This window comes from Saccopteryx bilineata, chromosome 2 (assembly GCF_036850765.1).
Source record: "Saccopteryx bilineata isolate mSacBil1 chromosome 2, mSacBil1_pri_phased_curated, whole genome shotgun sequence".
Lineage (NCBI taxonomy): Eukaryota > Metazoa > Chordata > Mammalia > Chiroptera > Emballonuridae > Saccopteryx > Saccopteryx bilineata.
Genome location: NC_089491.1, coordinates 146,117,834 through 146,138,206, shown reverse-complemented (window position 1 = coordinate 146,138,206; position 20,373 = coordinate 146,117,834). Strand labels below are relative to the sequence as shown.

The window sequence follows — 20,373 nt, the reverse complement described above, 5'->3', positions numbered from 1 at the left end:
CCCCCATAATTGTAAAATAAATTTCTATTGTTAGGCCACTCATTCTGTGATATTTTGTCTTGGCAATTTAGAAACTAATACAATGGTAACATATACATTTTATAATAAAATTAGTAAAGTATCTTCATTTTGCAAAAACAAAACACTAACCAACTAAACTAATATCCCTCCCTAACCAAGCTTTTAAGATATATATGATTGGTTTTCATTTGTTACCATCACTTTTGCATGTAGACTACAGTTCTTATCAGTTTCCTTGAAGATTCAGCCAGTTGAGGAATTTAAAAATATTACAATGTCATAGCTTGAAAGGACCTTTGTTGAGATAATAATTGTAACTCCTTTATTTTACAGATGGGCAAAAAGAAGTGACAAGTTTACCCACTGCATTAGGGAAAGACTGAAGACTAGGCCTTAGATCTTTTCTTGCATGCTTTTTAAATCATGTTCCTCATGGTTTTTGTGCTTCTGAATCAAGGTCTGAGTCTCAAGAAGTGACATTGGAAGTACAGACTATGCAGTGAGTTCAGAGATCGCTGTAAACTGAGGTGATACAGTTAATCAGAAAGCAGGGTTTGTGAAAGTGTGATGGGATATCTGAGCTCTAACTGTGGCCTGTTCAATAAAGAAAAACCACTTAACCAGGGCTCTTAGTTCCTTGTCTTTCAAATGAAGCCATAGGCTAGCTGAGGAGAAGAAAAACCACTTAACCAGGGCTCTAAGTTTCTTGTCTTTCAAATGAAGCCATAGGCTAGTTATCGAGAACATTTGCATAGTACTTGGAGTTCTTTAAAACAGGCACTTGTATAAAGAGATTTAGAAAGTGCCTGCCATATAATGCTAAAAACCTCATAAACACAGATGCCATTTTGCAGATAAAGAGGCTGAGAATTACAGATATTAAGCAAAGTTTCCAAGGTCTATCAGTGCAGGAACAGGAAAAAGGCCGAGAATCTGGGCCTTCTTTTTTCTTTATAGTAGATTAAATCCTGTTTAGGTTAAGATGATTATTTTACACCCTTGCCACATAGCTCGGCTAGTTAGAGCATCGTCTGGAAGCACAGAGGTTGCCGGTTCCATCCCCTGGTCAGGGTAAGAGCGGATTGATGTTCTTGTCTCTTCATGCTCCCTCCCCTCTTTAAAAAATCAATTAAAAAGAAAAGATTACTATTTTACAAGAATTCAGACATGCTCTGAATCTAAAAAGATGGGTAGAAACAGTATGGTCAAAGATTAGAGGGAAATATTTTATGCAGAAGCCAGCCATGTGAGTGAAGGAAGAGTTCCGGAAGGCAATGAATTTCATCCGCAGTCTTTGCCGGGAGGCAGCTTTTCTGACGGGGAATGGGGTGGGAAGGCAGGGGCAAGGTGCAGAAGTCCTTACTGCCAGGCTCCAGAGCGTGAGGGCCGTAGCACAATCCTTGAACGGGGTGATGGCACCAGTTTACCAGCATTTCATTACTAATAAGGTTGTGGACATTGAATAGATTGGGGAGTTGAGGCTAGAGTTTTAGAGACAAGTTAGATGGCTTTGCTACAGCCTAGCCGTGCAGGAGAAGGGCATCCAGTATGTTGAAGTAATTAGTGAGACCTGGGTTTTCTGTTTTTTAGTCAACATATCGTGTTCAGGCAAAATGTAAAGCTGTTGCTATTTTATTTTTCAAAAAGGACTTATGAGTACTTTAAAGTAAACAAAAAAATTTTTTTTAAAGCAGCTACTGTAGAGGCCTGGGAAACCAAAGCAGCGCATTTGCAAGTAAAACCAGGGTTAGATTCCTGGCTGTTATTTTCTAATTATGTAATACAGAGGAAGTCACCTAACTTCTTTTGAGCCTCGGTTTCATTTCCTCTAAATTAAGGGCGACAGTCCCTACTTGGTAAAGCATTTGCGTGCGCAGAGCCCTAGCAATGGCGCTCAGTGTTGGTTCCCGTCTTGCCCCAGGTATCCCTCGGTCTGGGTCGGGGCAGCCCCCGGCGGCTGAGGCCGGGAGAGTGATTGTACCCGGAGACCTGACTCGGGCACCCTTGTCTCGAGCTGGGTTGACCTCCGAACGGCGGCCCCACCTCGGACTAGACACCCCGCGGAAGGACTAAGCATCCCCGCCAGCCCGCGGGACACACAGAGGGCTCCCTAGGGATGCCGAAGACAGGCGGGGAAGCGGCCGGAGGGCCGGCGGCGGCGCCCGAGGCTGCAGCGTCACCCCCCACGCCAGCCGCCAGCGAACTCGCCGCGGGTGCTGGGCCGCGCTGGCCGCGTTTGAAGTCTCCGGCGCGGCCGCTGGTTGGCTGGCGCGGGGTCACGTGCGCCGAGGCAGGAGTTTCCCCGACAGCTGGAGGCTGCGTGGGATCCGGCCGCGGCTCGGGAGCTCTGCTGTGCGGCCTTCCCCGCCCCCTCCCTCCCTCTTTCCCCGCCCGTTTCCGCCCGGCTTATTATCCTCCGTATTGACAAACAGAGCGGCCGCCCCGGCGACTCCTGGCGTGCATCTGTAGCCAAGCCATGGGAGACAAGAAGAGCCCCACCAGGTACCAGCGCCCGGGCCCCCGGGCCTGGACCGTGCGGGCGGCAGGGCCCTCGCGCTGGGCTTCGGGAGGCCGCCTCACTCGCCGCCCGGGCAGCGGGACGAGAACGGGGGCGGCGCCGCTGCTCCGCGTGAGAGGCCGGCGCCGGCCGCCCCACAATGGAGCCGCGATGGCGGCGGCCGGAACGGCAGCCCGTGGTGTCAGAGTGGCGGCGGCGGCGGCGGGAGCGTTAGCGGCGACCTCAGCCGCGGTCGCGCCCTCCCCCTTCCTGACTCCCCTCCCCCTCCGAGCCGGAGCGCGGCGCGCTGGGGTCCCGCGGGGCGGGGGTCGCGGAATTGGGGCAGGGGGCGGGGCGGGGGCAGCCGCGGGGCTCGGGCCCCGGGCGCGGCCTGCTGGTGACCCCGCGTGGCGTCGTGTCCGGCTTGTGTCCTGCAGGCCGAAGCGGCAGCCGAAGCCGTCCTCGGATGAGGGTTACTGGGACTGTAGCGTCTGCACCTTCCGGAACAGCGCCGAGGCCTTCAAGTGCATGATGTGCGATGTGCGGAAGGGCACCTCCACCCGGTGAGTCCCGGGCCTGCCCGGCGCGCCGCGGGCCGGCCGGTCGCCGCGCAGAGGACGTCCCCCCACCCCCGCGACTGCCGCCCCTTCCCTGACACTCGCAGACCTGGCGGGAGGAGGCCAGACTGAGGCGGTGGCCGCGGTAGGAATTGGGTCAGATTGATCGGGACCCAAGCGCTGGTTTGCGGTGAGGTGTAATTGAAGAGGCTGTAACATTTTTTGCTGCCAAGAAAGAATAAATTATTTAAGGAAGGCATTAGCTACTGCGATTTAGTTCCTATCGCTGTGTGTAATGCCCCTCCCAACACTTTTCGTATATAATGTTGGTTGCATTTTATGAGTGTGCAGGAATCAAAGAAAAACCATGAAGACCTCTTTAGGAGCAAAAGATGTAATTTAATTTCGTTCCTCAAAAAGAAAAATACCTGTTTATAGAATACACAATAGGCTTAACTTCCTTTTTTAATAGAGACGCCTGGAAGGGTCAGATCAAGGTTTTGTTTAGTGTTTGTATTGCAATTCTCTAATGTTTTATAAATAGATAGAGGTGAGCCCAGTTCACGGACACATTTTTACTGGAAGTATACGAATATCTTTACCTTGATCAAATGGCAATCTATTAGACTATACAAATGAGATTAAATGATCTCTGCCTGTTTTCATTCTTTATTTTATTGTAAGTTTACAATAATTCAGTCTTTAAAAAAACAATTAAGTGAATAAAGAAAATCATCCAGTAAATTCAAACTCGTTGACATTCTTGTTACGCCAGCACTTAGTTACAGAGTTCCTTCACCTTTGTAGGAAGGTAGCCTTTAAATTAATTCATTATAATCCTGTGATTAGTGGCCTGATATTAGATAACATGTTTTTGATATTTACAAAGTTTGTTACAAACTAAATTTTCACAAAAATGTAAGCATACTAATGTGATAATACTGTTGTCTTAAAAAATGCCAACACAATATTGACATTAGATTTATATATTCAGTAGAAATTAGATTTTTTAAAATGAGATATTTAGATTTTTAAACACTATTTAGGACATATGAAATTTTAAAATGTAGATTCAGAAATGGTTGTTAATTTCAGATTTTAAGATTTGCTAAGTGAAACTAGTTGTTTTTGACATCTTTTGTAAATAAAAAGATGTTTTCTGCAAATTCCCACTTACATTGGATGAAATATGAGCATTTTTCATAAAAAAAGCAAACTTTCAAACATTTACAAAGTTCAAGGAAATGTAACAGAACATTCTAATAAAAACGTCCTTATTTTTATAAATGAATGTGGTAGTTATTTTTGGACCCGTGATTACAGTATTTTTGAAAAGCACAATATCTTTATGTCTACATAAAGTTGGTTTTGGTTTAGATTTGTATATGTTAGTACTTTGTGCTTTTAAAAATGCTCAATAAGCGGTTTTCAGAAAATTTGGTTTTTGGAGGCAGAGACTTTAAAGTGGAGGCAGCTATTATAATCTTAATCTCTGGTACGATATTGTTGCTTTTTGTTCCATTTTCTTGTAGCCATTAGAAAAATGCTGAAACTAGAAGAGCCTATATGTTTATTTGCAGGGACAGCAAGGAAGGGGGGAAGCTGGTGTCCTACTCCACAGCCAGTCTTGGGGTTAGAGGAACCCTGAGAAATAGAGTAGGTGATGGCAGCTCAGAAGAGAAGAAACAGGCTGAATCCCTGGCACCTGGAAGAAGAAGGAATTTAGTGCACAGGGGAGTTGGCCCAGGACAGAGAAGTGGGCCTAGATTAAAGGAGGCTTGAGGCCCACTTGGGGCCCCTGACATTCTTTTACCAGTACATCTGAGCTCTTGTAGATCCAATTTTTAGTGGATTACTTGAGGAGGACTCAGAGAAGCATTGTCATTTGGATTGAAACTGAAGAGGCTCTGGGCAACTCACCAGAAGTCTAAGGGACACTCTGTTCCTAAAAGTAAGTGTTCTACACTACAACCCTCTCAGCTTCTTCCTTCCTCTCTCTGAATTGTCTCTTCTCTTGATTTTGGCCATAAGTTAAACCTAAGAGCTCTCATTTCTCTGTTATTTTCCTACCACTGTTTCTGAAAATCAGTGGAATCCATGTTTGGATAAAATAATGAAGCAGGGCAATGTTAATAGGGCAGATATTGATTGTTCCAAGAAATAGTGTATTGCCCTCTCTGGTAACGTTAGAAAACAGGATTAAAGGACTGCAGAGCACGATGGAGAAGCAAAATTTTTAGTAGTTAGGAGAAATAATTTCCTACAACTGACATGTTAATTAGCAGTTAAGGTAATTTCAAGGATAAGGTTGGCGATTACCAAAGCAGGGACTGATAGCTGCAGAGCAGAAGGATGCAGATTGCTAATGCCTTGTTTGCCTGAGACAGACAAGACTCGAATCCCTTGGGTCAGACCTCTGAACTGATTGTGTCTCAGTCACCAAATGGGAGGCTAAGTCTAAACCATCCAAGACATTTCAAAAATCTTTTCTTTCTAAACCTTCAGAGAAGATGCAGTTCATAGTCTCCCTTTTAAGTCTTCACTGACAATATTTTTCTTTGAAGACTATCTCATTCACATCCTTTATATTTCAACAGAAGACCAATTTATTTGGCTATCTCTTGGTAGGTCATGGTTTTTGAAGAATAACTGTTTGTATGGAATGAAGTGAGGTTATATTAGTAGTAGTATTTTAAAATGAAATATGATTTGAAGTAGTTTCAATTAAACCATTTCCACAATTGAATTTCAGTTTGGTACTTGCTGGCCTTAATTAGTTCAGATTTTATTAATTTCTTTTTTTATCCAGACTCTAAATAACTGCATAGTTCAAGTACCTGAGGTTTTCTACATTGTGCTTTTGTGAGGAAAAAATGATAAGTGTCAAAGTGACAGGGAAAATTTTAAAAAAGAAAAAGCTACAGTGACAAATTGTCATCAAAAGTACAACATGGCCTGGCCTGTGGTGGCGCAGTGGATAGAGCATTGACCTGGAACACTGAGGTTGCTGGTTCCAAACCCTGGGCTTGCCTGGTCAAGGCACATACGGGAGTTGATGCTTCCTGCTCCTCCCCCCTTCTTTCTCTCTCTCTCTCTCTCTCTCTCTCTCTGTTCTCTAAAAAGGAATTGAAAAAATTTAAAAAAAAGTACAACATAGTTTCCTTCATATTTATATCTCAAGTTCTTTCAAGGCAGTAAGTGTCTCAGATAAACCTGAGAAATTTAAGAACCATTCTGAATCATCACAGAAAATGAAATACTTAGTATAGAGTGTATGTGTGAGAATAGTACAATCAATATATGATAATTGAATTAGATTATGATTGCCACTTTTTCATATAGGAATGGAAATTACTGCTTACTGGTAATTCAGAGAGCAAATATTAAAAAAATTATAATGATGAACTTTGATCTGAATGAGAACTTAGAAAACACCTAGCTCATAGCAAGCTTTCTGGTGTAATTTCACGTGTAAAAAATAATGTTATCTTCTCAGGGTAAATTGTAATAGTTCCTTTAGGATCCTTAAGGTGTTTTACAGAACTATGAAAAAGATTTCACGGAGTAGAAAGCATACTAAGTTTTGTAGTAGGAGTCTAGCGACCAGGATTCTTATTTCAGCCACTTCAGTCCCCGCATTCAGCAATATTTATTGAACATCTTATTTTATACAAGTGCTGAGCTACAAACTGGGCATACAGAGGTGAGCAAAATAGATGTTTCTTTGTTTTTTCCATAAAGTTTTACAATTTTGTCAAATCAGAAACACTTTAATTTGTACCAAATTCTGTACATGAGGTAGTATTAGTAAATCTTTCCTTTATATGTGAGCTGAAGAGGTAAATTTTTCTAATTTAAAGAAAAATAGTGTTTGTAACTAAAAGCCCTATTATGGTTAGGATCTGACTCTTGGTAAAACGAATAAATAATTTCAGCTTCTATAACATGGGAATAAATTATATAAAATTCACATTTTGAAGAAACCATTTATCATCTGATAAACATTTCAGTGTCATTGTTGTCGGTTCATACTTGCTTCCTATCTTGTAATTTGAAGTTTGGCAGATTCTCCTAGACTTTTGGCGTGGGGATGGGAAGAAAAAATTAAGGACCATCTAAGTCAGTCCATTTTTCAGATACGCAGAGTTCCTGAGCCATTCTTACCTGTCTGAGGAGCCTTTCCAGCTACCACACAGTTGTTCAGAGACTCCTTATTCTAGGAGGTTGGTTGGCTTGTTTTCCTCCCTATATTTTGGGTTAGAGTAGTTACATGGGTTCAGTATTATAGAGAAATTTTGAAAATGATTGTGTTTAGATAGTCTAGAATAATAGTTTATGAAGTGTGGTCTGAGGAACCTTGAAGTTCCCTTTTAGGATCCTTTTAGGAAGCCTGTGAGGCCCAAACTGCTTTCATAATCATCCTAAGATGATATTTGTCTTTTTCACTGTGTGACACCTTCAGTGGAGGTGCAGAGGCAGTGGTGTGTAAAACGGCTGGCCCCTTTGTATGAATCAAAGCAGTGGCACCAAATTGTTACAGTCATTGTAATATTCACCACCATGCATATGCAGTACCAATAACTTCTGTTTCACTTAAGAATGTCTTTGATGAAGTAGGAGAAGTTACTGATTTTATGAAGTCTCATGTCTTTTAAAATCTGTCTCATGAACTAGGCATGGCCAACATACGGCCCGCGGGTCTGATTTGGCCTGCGTAGTGAGTTTATGCGGCCTGTGATTAAATTTTTTTTTTTTTTTTCATTTTTCTGAAGCTGGAAACAGGGAGAGACAGTCAGACAGACTCCCGCATGCGCCCGACCGGGATCCACCCGGCACGCCCACCAGGGGCGATGCTCTGCCCACCAGGGGGCGATGCTCTGCCCATCCTGGGTGTCGCCATGTTGCGACCAGAGCCACTCTAGCGCCTGAGGCAGAGGCCACAGAGCCATGCCCAGCACCCGGGCCATCTTTGCTCCAATGGAGCCTTGGCTGCGGGAGGGGAAGAGAGAGAGAGGAAAGCGCGGCGGAGGGGTGGAGAAGCAAATGGGCGCTTCTCCTGTGTGCCCTGGCCGGGAATCGAACCCGGGTCCTCCACACGCTAGGCCGACGCTCTACCGCTGAGCCAACCGGCCAGGGCCTGTGATTAAATTTTTAATATTTTCCGCTACTTTAAAATCTCAGCTACTCAGAAGCGGAAGTGTCTTTGATTATTGAAAATTGAGATATTTAAGAAGATAGTGATACGCGGAATTTTTTTCTGTGACTAATATAGGGTTAACTTCCAATAATTGGTCGAATGGATTCGCAATACTTTATTTTTTTTAAAAAAACCTCCATTATAAAAATTTACAACTTTTGTACTTGTCTGTACTCGATATGAACTGTTTGATGTTTAGCGGCGATGTGAAACCCACGTTCTTTTAGGTGGAGTTTGCCAGGGCGCACCCAAGGTCAAACAGTTTGTTATTTTTGTGGTCAAGTGTGCTGAATCAAGTGGCATTATAGCATAGACAATAGCTGCAGTTGATAACTGGAAATGTGTCCAGGCTGTTTGTAAAATGAAATAATTGTTTTATTTGCGATATAACCCCTTCAAGCTCATTCTATTAATTAAATATTGTTCCGATTGATTGTGATACAGTTTGAATATTTATACAGTATGTAATTAATATTTTTATTAAAATATTGTATATTAAAATTTTTTTCACACATTTATTCATAAATTACATAATAGTTTTGTTTACTTAAACACATCTTTTCTTTTTAATAGAGAGAGAGAGAGAGAGGGATAGACAGGGACAGACAGACAGGAACAGAGAGATGAGAAGCATCAATCATTAGTTTTTCGTTGTGCATTGCAACACCTTAGTTCATTGATTGCTTTCTTTCTTTTTTTTTTTTTTTTTTTTTTTGCATTTTTCTGAAGCTGGAAACAGGGAGAGACAGTCAGACAGACTCCCGCATGCGCCCGACCGGGATCCACCCAGCACGCCAACCAGGGGCGACGCTCTGCCCACCAGGGGGCGATGCTCTGCCCATCCTGGGCGTCGCCATGTTGCGACCCTCCTGGGTGTCGCCATGTTGCGACCAGAGCCACTCTAGCGCCTGGGGCAGAGGCCACAGAGCCATCCCCAGCGCCCGGGCCATCTTTGCTCCAATGGAGCCTTGGCTGCGGGAGGGGAAGAGAGAGACAGAGAGGAAGGCGCGGCGGAGGGGTGGAGAAGCAAATGGGCGCTTCTCCTATGTGCCCTGGCCGGGAATGGAACCCGGGTCCTCCGCACGCTAGGCCGACGCTCTACCGCTGAGCCAACCGGCCAGGGCCATTGATTGCTTTCTCATATGTGCATTGACCCTGGGCCTTCAGCAGACCGAGTAACCCCTTGCTTGGTGAACTTTGCTCAAACCAAATGAGCCCGCGCTCAAGCTGGTGACCTCGGGGTCTCGAACCTGGGTCATCTGCATCCCAGTCCGACGCTCTATCCACTGCGCCACTGCCTGGTCAGGCTAAACAAATCAATTTTGTATTTAACATTTTTTAATTTTAATATATCATCCGGCCTGTGAAAAAAGTTTTCTTTCTAATCTGGCCTGGGGGAAAAAGCTGTTGGCCACGCCTGAACTAGGAAGTATGTGTAAAGCAGTGGTTGTCAATCTTTTTTGGGCCACGGACCGGTTTAATGTCAGAAAATATTTTCACAGACTGACCTTTAGGGTGGGACGGATAAATGTATCATATGACCGAGACAAGTATCAAGAGTGAGTCTTAGACGATGTAACAGAGGGAATCTGGTCATTTAAAAAAAATAAAACATCGTTCAGACTTAAGTATAAATAAAATGGAAATATTGTAAGTTATTTATTCTTTCTCTGTGGACTGGTACCAAATGGCCCACGGACCGATACCAGTCTGTGGCCCGGGGGTTGGGGACCACTGGTGTAAAGCACTGTTGCTTCATACCAGAGTAAGGTGGTTGATTCAAGGGAAAGCATTTGACTTTGACTAACTGCCTTTTTTTATAGAATATAATTTTTACTTGAAAGAACTCAGACTTGGATATTTAGCTGATATTTTTTCAAAAATGAACACAGTGAGTCTGTCATGTCTAGAAAAACAATTGATAGTATTTGTTGCCAATGATAAAAATTGAGCTTTTAAGTGAAAATTAGAATTTTTGAAAACTTGTGACCACTACAGTGAGCTTAAGAACTTCCCAATACTTTAACGATGTGATTGTGTGGTCATGTCAATGAATGTAATTTCTGATATTTTATCATGGAGTTTGTTAGTATTTGGAAGATCTCTGTAACCCAGTGACCCAATATTTCTTTTTTTTTAAATTTAATTTAATTTAATTTTTTATTTTTTGTATTTTTCTGAAGCTGGAAACGGGGAGAGACAGTCAGACAGACTCCCGCATGCGCCCGACCGGGATCCACCCGGCACTCCCACCAGGGGCGAAGCTCTGCCCACCAGGGGGCGATGCTCTGCCCCTCCGGGGCTTTGCTCTGCGGCGACCAGAGCCACTCTAGCGCCTGGGGCAGAGGCCAAGGAGCCATCCCCAGCGCCCGGGCCATCTTTGCTCCAATGGAGCCTTGGCTGTGGGAGGGGAAGAGAGAGACCGAGAGGAAGGAGGGGGTGGGGGTGGAGAAGCAAATGGGCGCTTCTCCTATGTGCCTTGGCCGGGAATCGAACCCGGGTCCCCCGCACGCCAGGCCGACGCTCTACCGCTGAGCCAACCGGCCAGGGTCGACCCAATATTTCTTGATAACCAACATGTGATGTTACAAAACCATGTATGGATATAATCCATTCAAAATACTAAATAAACTACTGGGTTTTAAGGGAATACAATGAAAACTTTTTTGATGTGGTTTCAGATTTTACATGTAGCTAACCTTCGAGAAACAGTTACTTGTGTTTTATGTAATATCAGAGAAGAATATCCACAATTATCTGAAAAGGCTATTAAAATACTCCTCCCTTATTTCAACTACATATTCGTGGGAGTCCAGATTTTTTTTGTATTGAACCAAAACAGCATAGTGCAACAAATTGAAAGTATTAAGAAGATATGACAATCCAGATGTCTTCTGTTAAGCCAGATGTTAGAGGTTTGCAAAAATATACAAGTGCCAGTCTTCATGCAAAATTATCTTTGTTTTGGAAAATACGGGTTTTTGCATAAAAATGTTATTTATATCAACATGTGATGTACTTTAGTGAGTTTTTAAATGTTAATTTTTTTGTTTTTATTTCTAATAAAGCATTTTATTTCTTGACAGATAAAACCTACATAAACAAAAGCTCTTTCAACTTTTGAGTGTAAAGAGAGGGGAAACCAAAAAGTTTATGAACTACTTGGTCTAGAGTTTTACTGCCTTGGGTTTCTACATAAAACAGGTTTACTTTAGCAGCATTCTTTTTTCTTTCTCCTTTCCTTTATCCTTTGTTGAGGAAGATCTCTGTGATGACCTAGTGACCAGGTAAACTCAGTGGCTTAATCTTAGTCTTCTAAGTCACCTTTGCAGTATTTGATATTGGTAACCTTTTGTTAAAAATTGAAATTACCCTCCTTTTCTCTAGTTTTCTTATACATCTCTGATAGCAATTTCTGCCAACCCAAACTTGGCCTCTCTTTGTATGTGGAACAAATTTTCTGGAACCTTAGCCGGAAACTATCATTGACTCACCTTTGATTCTAACTCATCATTATCCCTTATGTACAGTCAGTCTTTCTTTGGATTTTCTCTCAAATCTGTCCTTTCCCCAATTTATGTAGCTATAGTTTAGAAGCCCATATCATTTCTCTCATGAGTTATTGGACAAATTGGTCTTTTCTCTGTAATAATACTAATGTTATCTTCAGTACAGTTTTTTAAAACTATGTAATTATGTTGGTCCCTGTATTAAAAAAAAAAGAGAGAGATTCTCCAGTAACTCCTGAAAAAAGGTCACACTCCTGAGAATGGTATTCCAGGCAATAACCTAAACTACATTCCTAGCTTCATTTTCTGCTGTGTATCCCATTGAATCCTATGCTACATCAAATGGATGTAAAGTAGGTATTCTGATCTAATGGTACTTAAGAGAAACCCTCTGAGATTACCTACCCCCCCCCACACCAAATGTCACATTGATTTTATCTACTTACCTACCTACCTACCTACCTACCTAATTATTCCTACAGAATCACCATATTGTAATATTGTGAAGATAGTTGTCTGCCCTACCAGGCAAGGACTCTTACTGTGGTATCCCCAGAAACTGGTAAAGTACTGGGGAACACTGCAGATATTTAAACTTTTTCAATTAATGATTTTTTTTATTTGCCTATTGTAATTTGACACCTGGCATTGCTTTTCAAATAATTTTTAAGTCTGTTTTTAAAATTATAAGACTTTTGTTCATAATTTACTGGTATATATAATTATATTAGTTTAGTATTATTATTTTCACAATTTTGCTTTATATATTGATGCTGTGTAATTTGATTAAAAGCACAATTTTTATAGTTAGACTAGTAACCAAGATGAATGTATTCAAGTTTTAGTTTCTTCATCTTTAAGCATGGCAATAGTATTTTTAAAGAACAAAGTTATAACACATTTTGTGGTTATTTTGAAGAATAAATTAGAATATAATTAAAGAACTTAATGTCTTCTTTTTTTCTATATACCATATTTATTTTTAGTTGTTCTTGTCATATATTCTTAAAAACATGTATGCAAGTGGAAAATAAAATTTTCCTCTCAGTTTTTAGCATTCTTATTTAGTTTTCAGCATTATTTCAAAGGTGAAATTTTACATGATTACCTTAATATTTTTAAGGTATACCTTTGGAAAGGTTTATTTTTGTGTGTGTGTGTTTTTTTTAAGGCAAGAGGAGGGGAGATGTGAGATAGGCTCCCGCATGCACCCTGACTGGGATCTATCTGACAACTCCATCTGGGGCCGATGCTCAAGTACTAAGCTGTTTTTACTGCCTGAGGCTGATGCTGGGATCAACTGAGCTATCCTCAGTGCTAGGGCCACACTCAAACCAATTTAGCCGCTGGCTGCTGGGGTTGGGGGAGGAGAAAAGAGGGAAAAGGAGGGGAGAGAAGCAGATGATCGCCTCTCCTGTGTGCCCTGACCGGGAATCGAACCCACGATGTCCATATGCCAGGCTGATGCTCTATCCACTGACCACTGGCCAGGGCCAGTTTTATGTTTAATTTTTTTCTTTTTTTTTTGTATTTTTCTGAAGCTGGAAATGGGGAGAGACAGACAGACTCCCGCATGTGCCGGACCGGGATCCACCCGGCACGCCCACCAGGGGGTGATGCTCTGCCCCTCGATGTCCATATGCCAGGCTGATGCTCTATCCACTGGCCAGGGCCAGTTTTATGTTTAATTTTTTTCTTTTTTTTTGTATTTTTCTGAAGCTGGAAATGGGGAGAGACAGACAGACTCCCGCATGTGCCGGACCGGGATCCACCCGGCACGCCCACCAGGGGGTGATGCTCTGCCCCTCCGGGGCGTCGCTCTGTTGCGACCAGAGCCACTCCAGCGCCTGGGGCAGAGGCCAAGGAGCCATCCCCAGCGCCCAGGCCATCTTTGCTCCAATAGAGCCTCACTGCGGGAGGGGAAGAAAGAGACAGAGAGGAAGGAGAGGGGGAGGGGTGGAGAAGCAGATGGGCGCCTCTCCTGTGTGCCCTGGCCGGGAATCGAACCCGGGACTTCTGCACGCCAGGCTGATGCTCTACCACTGAGCCAACCGGCCAGGGCCTTTTTTCAATCTCATCTACCACCATGTATTTAGGTGTTATCCAGACTATGTAAATTTCTATAGTTTAGCTAAAAATGAAAAGTAAATGACTGAAGTAATGAATGAATATATCGTATTATGAATTGTATTTTATTTCTCAACTATATAAATTCTATTTCAAATGACTTTTAAAGTTATTTTATATATTTATTTATTTATTTATTTTTTCATTTTTCTGAAGCTGGAAACAGGGAGAAACAGACAGACTCCCGCATGCGCCCGACCGGGATCCACCCGGCACGCCCACCATGGGGCGTCGCTCTGCCCACCAGGGGGTGATGCTCTGCCCCTCCAGGGCGTCGCCATGTTGTGACCAGAGCCACTCCAGCACCTGAGGCAGAGGCCACAGAACTATCCCCAGCGCTCGGGCCATCTTTGCTCCAATGGAGCCTTGGCTGCGGGAGGGGAAGAGAGAGACAGAGAGGAAAGCGCGGTGGAGGGGTGGAGAAGCAAATAGGCGCTTCTCCTGTGTGCCCTGGCCGGGAATCGAACCCGGGTTCTCCGCACGCTAGGCCGACGCTCTACCGCTGAGCCAACCGGCCAGGGCAAGTTATTTTATTTTAAAGTTGACACTGAAGGGCTATCAAAAAATAAAAGTATACTAAAACTCAGATTTATGATATTTGAGATTAATTGAAAAATAGTTTAAAATTCAGATTTTGCATTTGAACTATACTGAATTTAAATTAATGGAATAAATTAAATTCAACATAATTAGAATTGAGCTAATTTTTTTTTTTTTTTTTACAGAGACAGAGAGAGGGATAGACAGGGACAGACAGACAGAAATGGAGAGATGAGAAGCATCAATCATTAGTTTTTCGTTGTGCATTGCGGCACCTTAGTTGTTCATTGATTGCTTTCTCATATGTGCCTTGACCGTGGGGCTACAGCAGACTGAATAATCCCTTGCTTGAGCCAGCGACCTTGGGTCCAAGCTGGTGAGCTTTTGCTCAAACCAGATGAGCCTGTGCTCAAGCTGGCGACCTTGGGGTCTTGAACCTGGGTCCTTCCGCATCCCAGTCCGACGCTCTTATCCACTGCGCCACTCCCTTGGTTAGGCAGAATTGAACTAATTTTTATCTTCTAAATGGGGTAGTATTTTTTATATAAGAATTTACTACTTTAAGGATAAATAATACAAATTAGCAAATTGCAATCAACTTGTAATGTTTACCTTTACTATATCATTTATGCTATAATTCTGTTACATGTATGCATTTACTTGTTTTGCTACCAATTTTTACATTTATTTATTTATTTTTAAGAGAGTGGAGGGGAGATAGACAAGCTCCTGCATGTGCCCCATCCGGGATCCACCTGGTAACCCATCTGGGCCATTGCTCAAATCAACTGAGCTATCCTTAGTGCCCAGGGCTGATGCTCAAACCAGTCGAGCCACTGGCTGTGAGAGGACAAGAGAGTGTTTGAGGGAGGGGAAGATAAGCAGATGGTTGATTCTCATGTGGGCCCTGACCCAGAATCGAACCTGGGATGTCCACATGCCAGACCAATGCTCTCTGCTGAACCAGCCGGCTAGGGCCAGCTACCAATTTTTAAGGGAAATAAGAGTTTTTCATTATCTTTTTCAAAGATGCTTGACAAAGTACCTGGGAAATAATAGGTGTTCAGTAAAGGTTTGTTATAAGAGAACCATAGGTGTTAGGAAGGAAGATTTATTTATTTTTAAAAATAAACTTTGAAAAAGTTGGAATTCTAATATAGGTTGTATAAGTCATTTGGAAAAGAACCCTCCTGTATACATGTGTGAATTATTGGAAATAAATGGAAGTAAACAAAATTTGAGAATTCTTTAAATTCTTATTGGATACGTACCGTATGCCACGAATTATGCGAGGACTACAGAATTGTGGAATTCTACAGAATTAGAATTCTAACAAGGAAGATAGATAATATCACTAAGGAGTAAACGGAAGGAATTTAAAGCTGATTTTCCAACATAGCTCTAGTTTTTGAAGAAGTCCTGTGCTCAATTAAGTACAAAATCAGTTATTGCTGTGGCAATTATTAGTAAAGCACTCTTGATAATTTGTGCTGTAACATCATTGCCAATTTTCCAATTTGATGGATTACCTTTCACTTACAAAATTTCAGCTACATAAAGCTGCCACTCATTGCTGGGTAAAACCGTCTCTTTCTCTCTTTGTGCATGTATATATATATATATATATCTGTATAAATGTGTATGTTTTTAAAAGAAACTACTATTTTTCAAAACAAAAAATTACTGATTTTTAGAGGGGAAGGGGGAGAGAGAGAGGAAGAGAAAAACATCAATTTGTTGTTCCACTTATTTATGCATTCATTGGTTGCTTTTTGTATGTACTCTGACCCACAACTTTGGGATGATGATCTAACCTACCGAGCTAACTGGCCAGGGCTGAAACTACTGTTTTTAAGATAATAGTTGTGGCCCTGGCTGGTTTACTCAGTGGATAGAGCATCTGCCAGGCTTATGGATATCCCAGGTTCAATTCCTGGTCAGGGCACAAAAAAGAAGCGAACACCTGCTTCTCTCCCCGTCCGATCCCCCCTCTCTTTCCCTCTTCCCCTCTTGCAGCCTGTGACTTGATTGGTTCCAGTGTTGACCCTGGGTGCTAAGGATAGCTTGGTTGGTCTGAGCATCAACCTAAGGCACAAAAACAGCTCAGTTGATTAAGCATCGACCCAAGACGGTTACCAGGTGGATCCTGGGCACATGCGGGAGTTTGTCTCATTATCTCCCCTACTCTAACCAAAAAAAAAAAAAAAAAAAAAAAAAAAAAAAAAAGTTAAAACAGTTGTTACATAATTGAAGTAAGATTTCAGAGGACTAAATTCAGAGGACTAAATTGATTACCTGCCTATGACAAATTTACACAGGATGTTATAAGCTATTAAATGTGTGTGTGTGTGTGTATAGATATATATACACACACACACACACACACATATTTAGTACTTGTCCAAGAAACCACCTTAACAATTTTTTTTTTTTACATATTGATGGGGAAGGGGGAGAAACAACCTCTGGCAAGTCTGTGCTTTGAGATGGTGCTCTAACCAGATGAACTATCCTGCCAGGATAGAAACCACCCTTTTTGAGAATATAGTAGTTTTGTAATAGGACTACATTATTAAATTTAATGTATGTTTCTTCAGCTATCTTTTTGCTTATATTGGCAGTGCTACTCTGGGTTTTTTTTTTTCCTTTTCTTTAAAAAGTATTGCTGAGAAGATTTAGTGAGTTTATGTAAAGCTGTTTTAACAGTGGTTTACACATAGCAAGTGCTCACTAAATGGTAGCCATTACCAGTAAGTATGTATTTGAAAAAAAGTTTATTACTGCCAGATTAATTTTTAGTTACTATTGGTGGTTTGTGGGGGGAGTAGAAATTCAGTAGTAAAAGCTATCTTTAAATTATCATGTACTGTATTCAAAATTCTTTTCTGTAATGTCTTCCATTTGCTCATCAAACCACCTTACATGGAGGAAAGGAAGATGGTCATCTCATCATTGGTGTTAGAGACTAGACTGAAATTCAGGTTGTTTGACTGGTGGACCTTTTCATCCTTCCATTTCTGATAACTAGGTTTATAAAATAATCCTATTTGGGTAAAATGTTTCTTTGTTTATTCTTTCTTTCAAGGGTAGGCATAGGGCCAGCATGCTTTGGTAGAAAGATTACATTCTCTGGGGTATCAAATTTTATTCAAGGATTTATTGAAACCTTAGTGGTTTTTTTTTTTTTGAAAGATACATTTTTCTGGCTCTGACCAGTTGGCTCAATGGTAGAGCATCGGCCTGGCTTGTGGATGTGCCGGGTTCGATTCCCGGTCAGGGCAAACAGGAGAAACAACCATCTACTTCTCCACCCCTCTTCCTCTTCCTCTCCCCTTCCTTTTGCCCCTCTCCTCTCCTCCCCCCCCCAATCAATCATGACTTAGATTGGTTAGAGCACATTAGTTGCACATTCTGAGGATGGCTCTGTGGAGCCTCCGCTTCAGACACTAAAAGTAGCTCGGTTGGGAGCATGGCCCAAGGTGGGGAGAGCATTGGCCCCACATGGGGGTTGCTGGGTGAATACTTGTTGGGATGCATGTGGGAGTCTATCTCCTCTCACTTGGAAAAGAAGAAAATAAAGGATACATTTTCTTAAAACTTTTATAGGTCGTAATTTTATTGGTATTATAAGTGTATAAAATATGTCATAGTGACTTTGTAAGTTATTCATTTAGTAAATTTTGAACACCTACCTACAGTGTTTTTATTCATTGGCTTTCATGTTTGCTAAAATCTTTACCTTTTGATATATGATCTATGATTGATAATCTGTTTTAAAATACTCATTATACCTCCCTTCTGTAATATTGTTTACTATGAAAAATTATAGAATTACTGAAAATTTGAGCTGGAAGGGTACCTTTTAAGAGCTTCCATAATGTTTAGTCATTTCTTGAGATTGGCTATAGTAGTTTTTATTACTTAAAACCTTAATGTTAGAGTGATAAGATAGCCTTTGGGAAGATCTTGAGAATTTCAGGTTTGCATTAAAACCTTTGAGATGGGTTGAGGCCACTACTGTTTGCAAACTCTTGGTAGGATTTTCAGCTCAGTTTGGAGGCTTCTTGTTGTGGTACTGTCTTAGAGAAGTGCTAGGTAACACATAGCAATCTTCTGGGTGAGATCATTTCTATTTGTTGGAACTCATGGCTCTAGTCTAGCATCCTTTTGACAGGTAAGAAGCAGGCCTTGAAAGATGGTCATCTCATCACTGGTGTTAGACCCTAGATTGGATTTCTAGTCCCTTTTATAACCTGACTGTGGTAGCATTTAAATTTGCTAGCAAGTAACTTCATAATGATTTGTAAATTTCATTATACCTAGTTCTAGTGCTGTACATCTTGATAATTTCTAACATTAAAATTACTACTTATAACTAATGTAATAAGAACTTTTGTTAAAGTTGGGCTAGCACTATAATGAATGAAGAACAAAATACAGTCAGTTATTTTCCCTATGTTAATTAATATTTTTGAAGTACAAATATTAACTTCATTTTGATATCTTCTTTAGTCACATTGTGCTGTGTGTCCTGTTTTTTTTGATATAATATTTCTTAGGAGAACAATCCCAGTAAATATTATTTCCCCTTTTATTTGTGATATAAACACTAAGAATCACTAATAGTATAATTAATAACCAATTTGATTATATGTATATATGAATATATATGATAAAAAGATTGTACAGCTCTTTGACAATTTTAGATGAGTTAAAACACTTGATCTTGACATGTTTTCTAGTTCGATCCAAGGTGCTTTGCACAATATTGTAGTTTTATTGGACATACCAGGAACAAGAGCAGCAAGTAGATATTTGATGCAACAGAAGTAGTTGTTTAAGTAGAGTTCTGTGTGCATTTGCAGAGTAGGCAAAGTTGTTTTGCTCTTCTTTTGTCTTTTTCCATCCCTTTTTGCTTTTTATTTTTTGTTTCCCCAGGGCCCAAAGTCTCACTATTGTTCATTTCTAGCCTACATTCTAAAATTTTCTGATTTCTTTATTTTTTTTACTCCACCAACAGCTCTCCCTTTACTAGGAAACCTTTTCTACTTTATGTAAGTCTGATTAAAATAATTCTTTCAAATGTGGATGAAAATAACCTGAGCAGTGTGGGTAGAGTTTTTTTCCCCTTAAGATAATAACTGTCTGATGACAAAAGTAATACATGCTCATTGAAGATACTACACTTGATCTTAGCCAAAAGGCCGAGAAGCAATCACTGAAGATACTAAAGAATAAAGAAGGATAAGGAGGAAAACAGGGATGCCCATCATCATAACGTATCTCCATCCAGAGAAAGCTACTTTTAAAATGCTGTGTTTCTTTTTTGTCTTTTTACATGTAGATATTAGCATTTGAAAGTGCAAGTTGAGGTATCTCTTTGAAAGAAGGGGAGAAAGGAGGAGACTTTTAAATCTGTCACTTTCCTTGACTTCCCATGACTGCTTTCACCTGTCCAATCATCTGTGCTCCAGTGTGTTTCACAAACACTAGTCTTGGGGGAATGCTCTTTGAAAACCAGAAGTCAAGAAAGTTTGGAAAATACTGCATAATATGTCTTCATGGAGTTTAAGTTTGAGAAGTCCTTTGGTAGAACAACTTGATTTATTTAATTGAGCAGTCCTCAATTTTACTTGACCAGAACATGTTGGGACATAGTGTTCTGTAGACCATTGCTGTTGAAGTTGTTCCAAACACCAGTGGTATTTGGCATCACCTGGGAGGGTGTTGGTTAGAAATGAAGAATCTCTGGTTCCCTACCAAGACATGCTAAGTCAGATCCTATATTTTAACAGGATTCCTAGATTATTCATATGCAAACTAAAATTTGAGAAGTGCTGATTGGAGCTGGGCAAGATTCTCAGGTGTTAATTCCAGTTGATCTGCATTTTCCAAAGAGCTTTCCCCCCTTTATTGTGTATGTGT

General features: G+C 41.2%; 1 protein-coding gene and 1 pseudogene across 1 annotated transcript in view; one reads left to right on the top strand and one right to left on the bottom strand.

Annotated features, from left to right (window-relative positions):
- Window positions 1-2,372: 2,372 nt before the first annotated feature.
- YAF2 (YY1 associated factor 2) overlaps window positions 2,373-20,373 on the top strand; it is an 83,930-nt gene continuing 65,929 nt past the window's right edge. The window contains 2 exon segments of the mRNA XM_066258125.1: window positions 2,373-2,523; window positions 2,956-3,081. Of these exon segments, the coding sequence (XP_066114222.1) occupies window positions 2,498-2,523; window positions 2,956-3,081 (152 nt within the window). The 5' untranslated portion in view covers window positions 2,373-2,497.
- Window positions 19,561-19,664, bottom strand: LOC136327718 (U2 spliceosomal RNA; annotated as a pseudogene).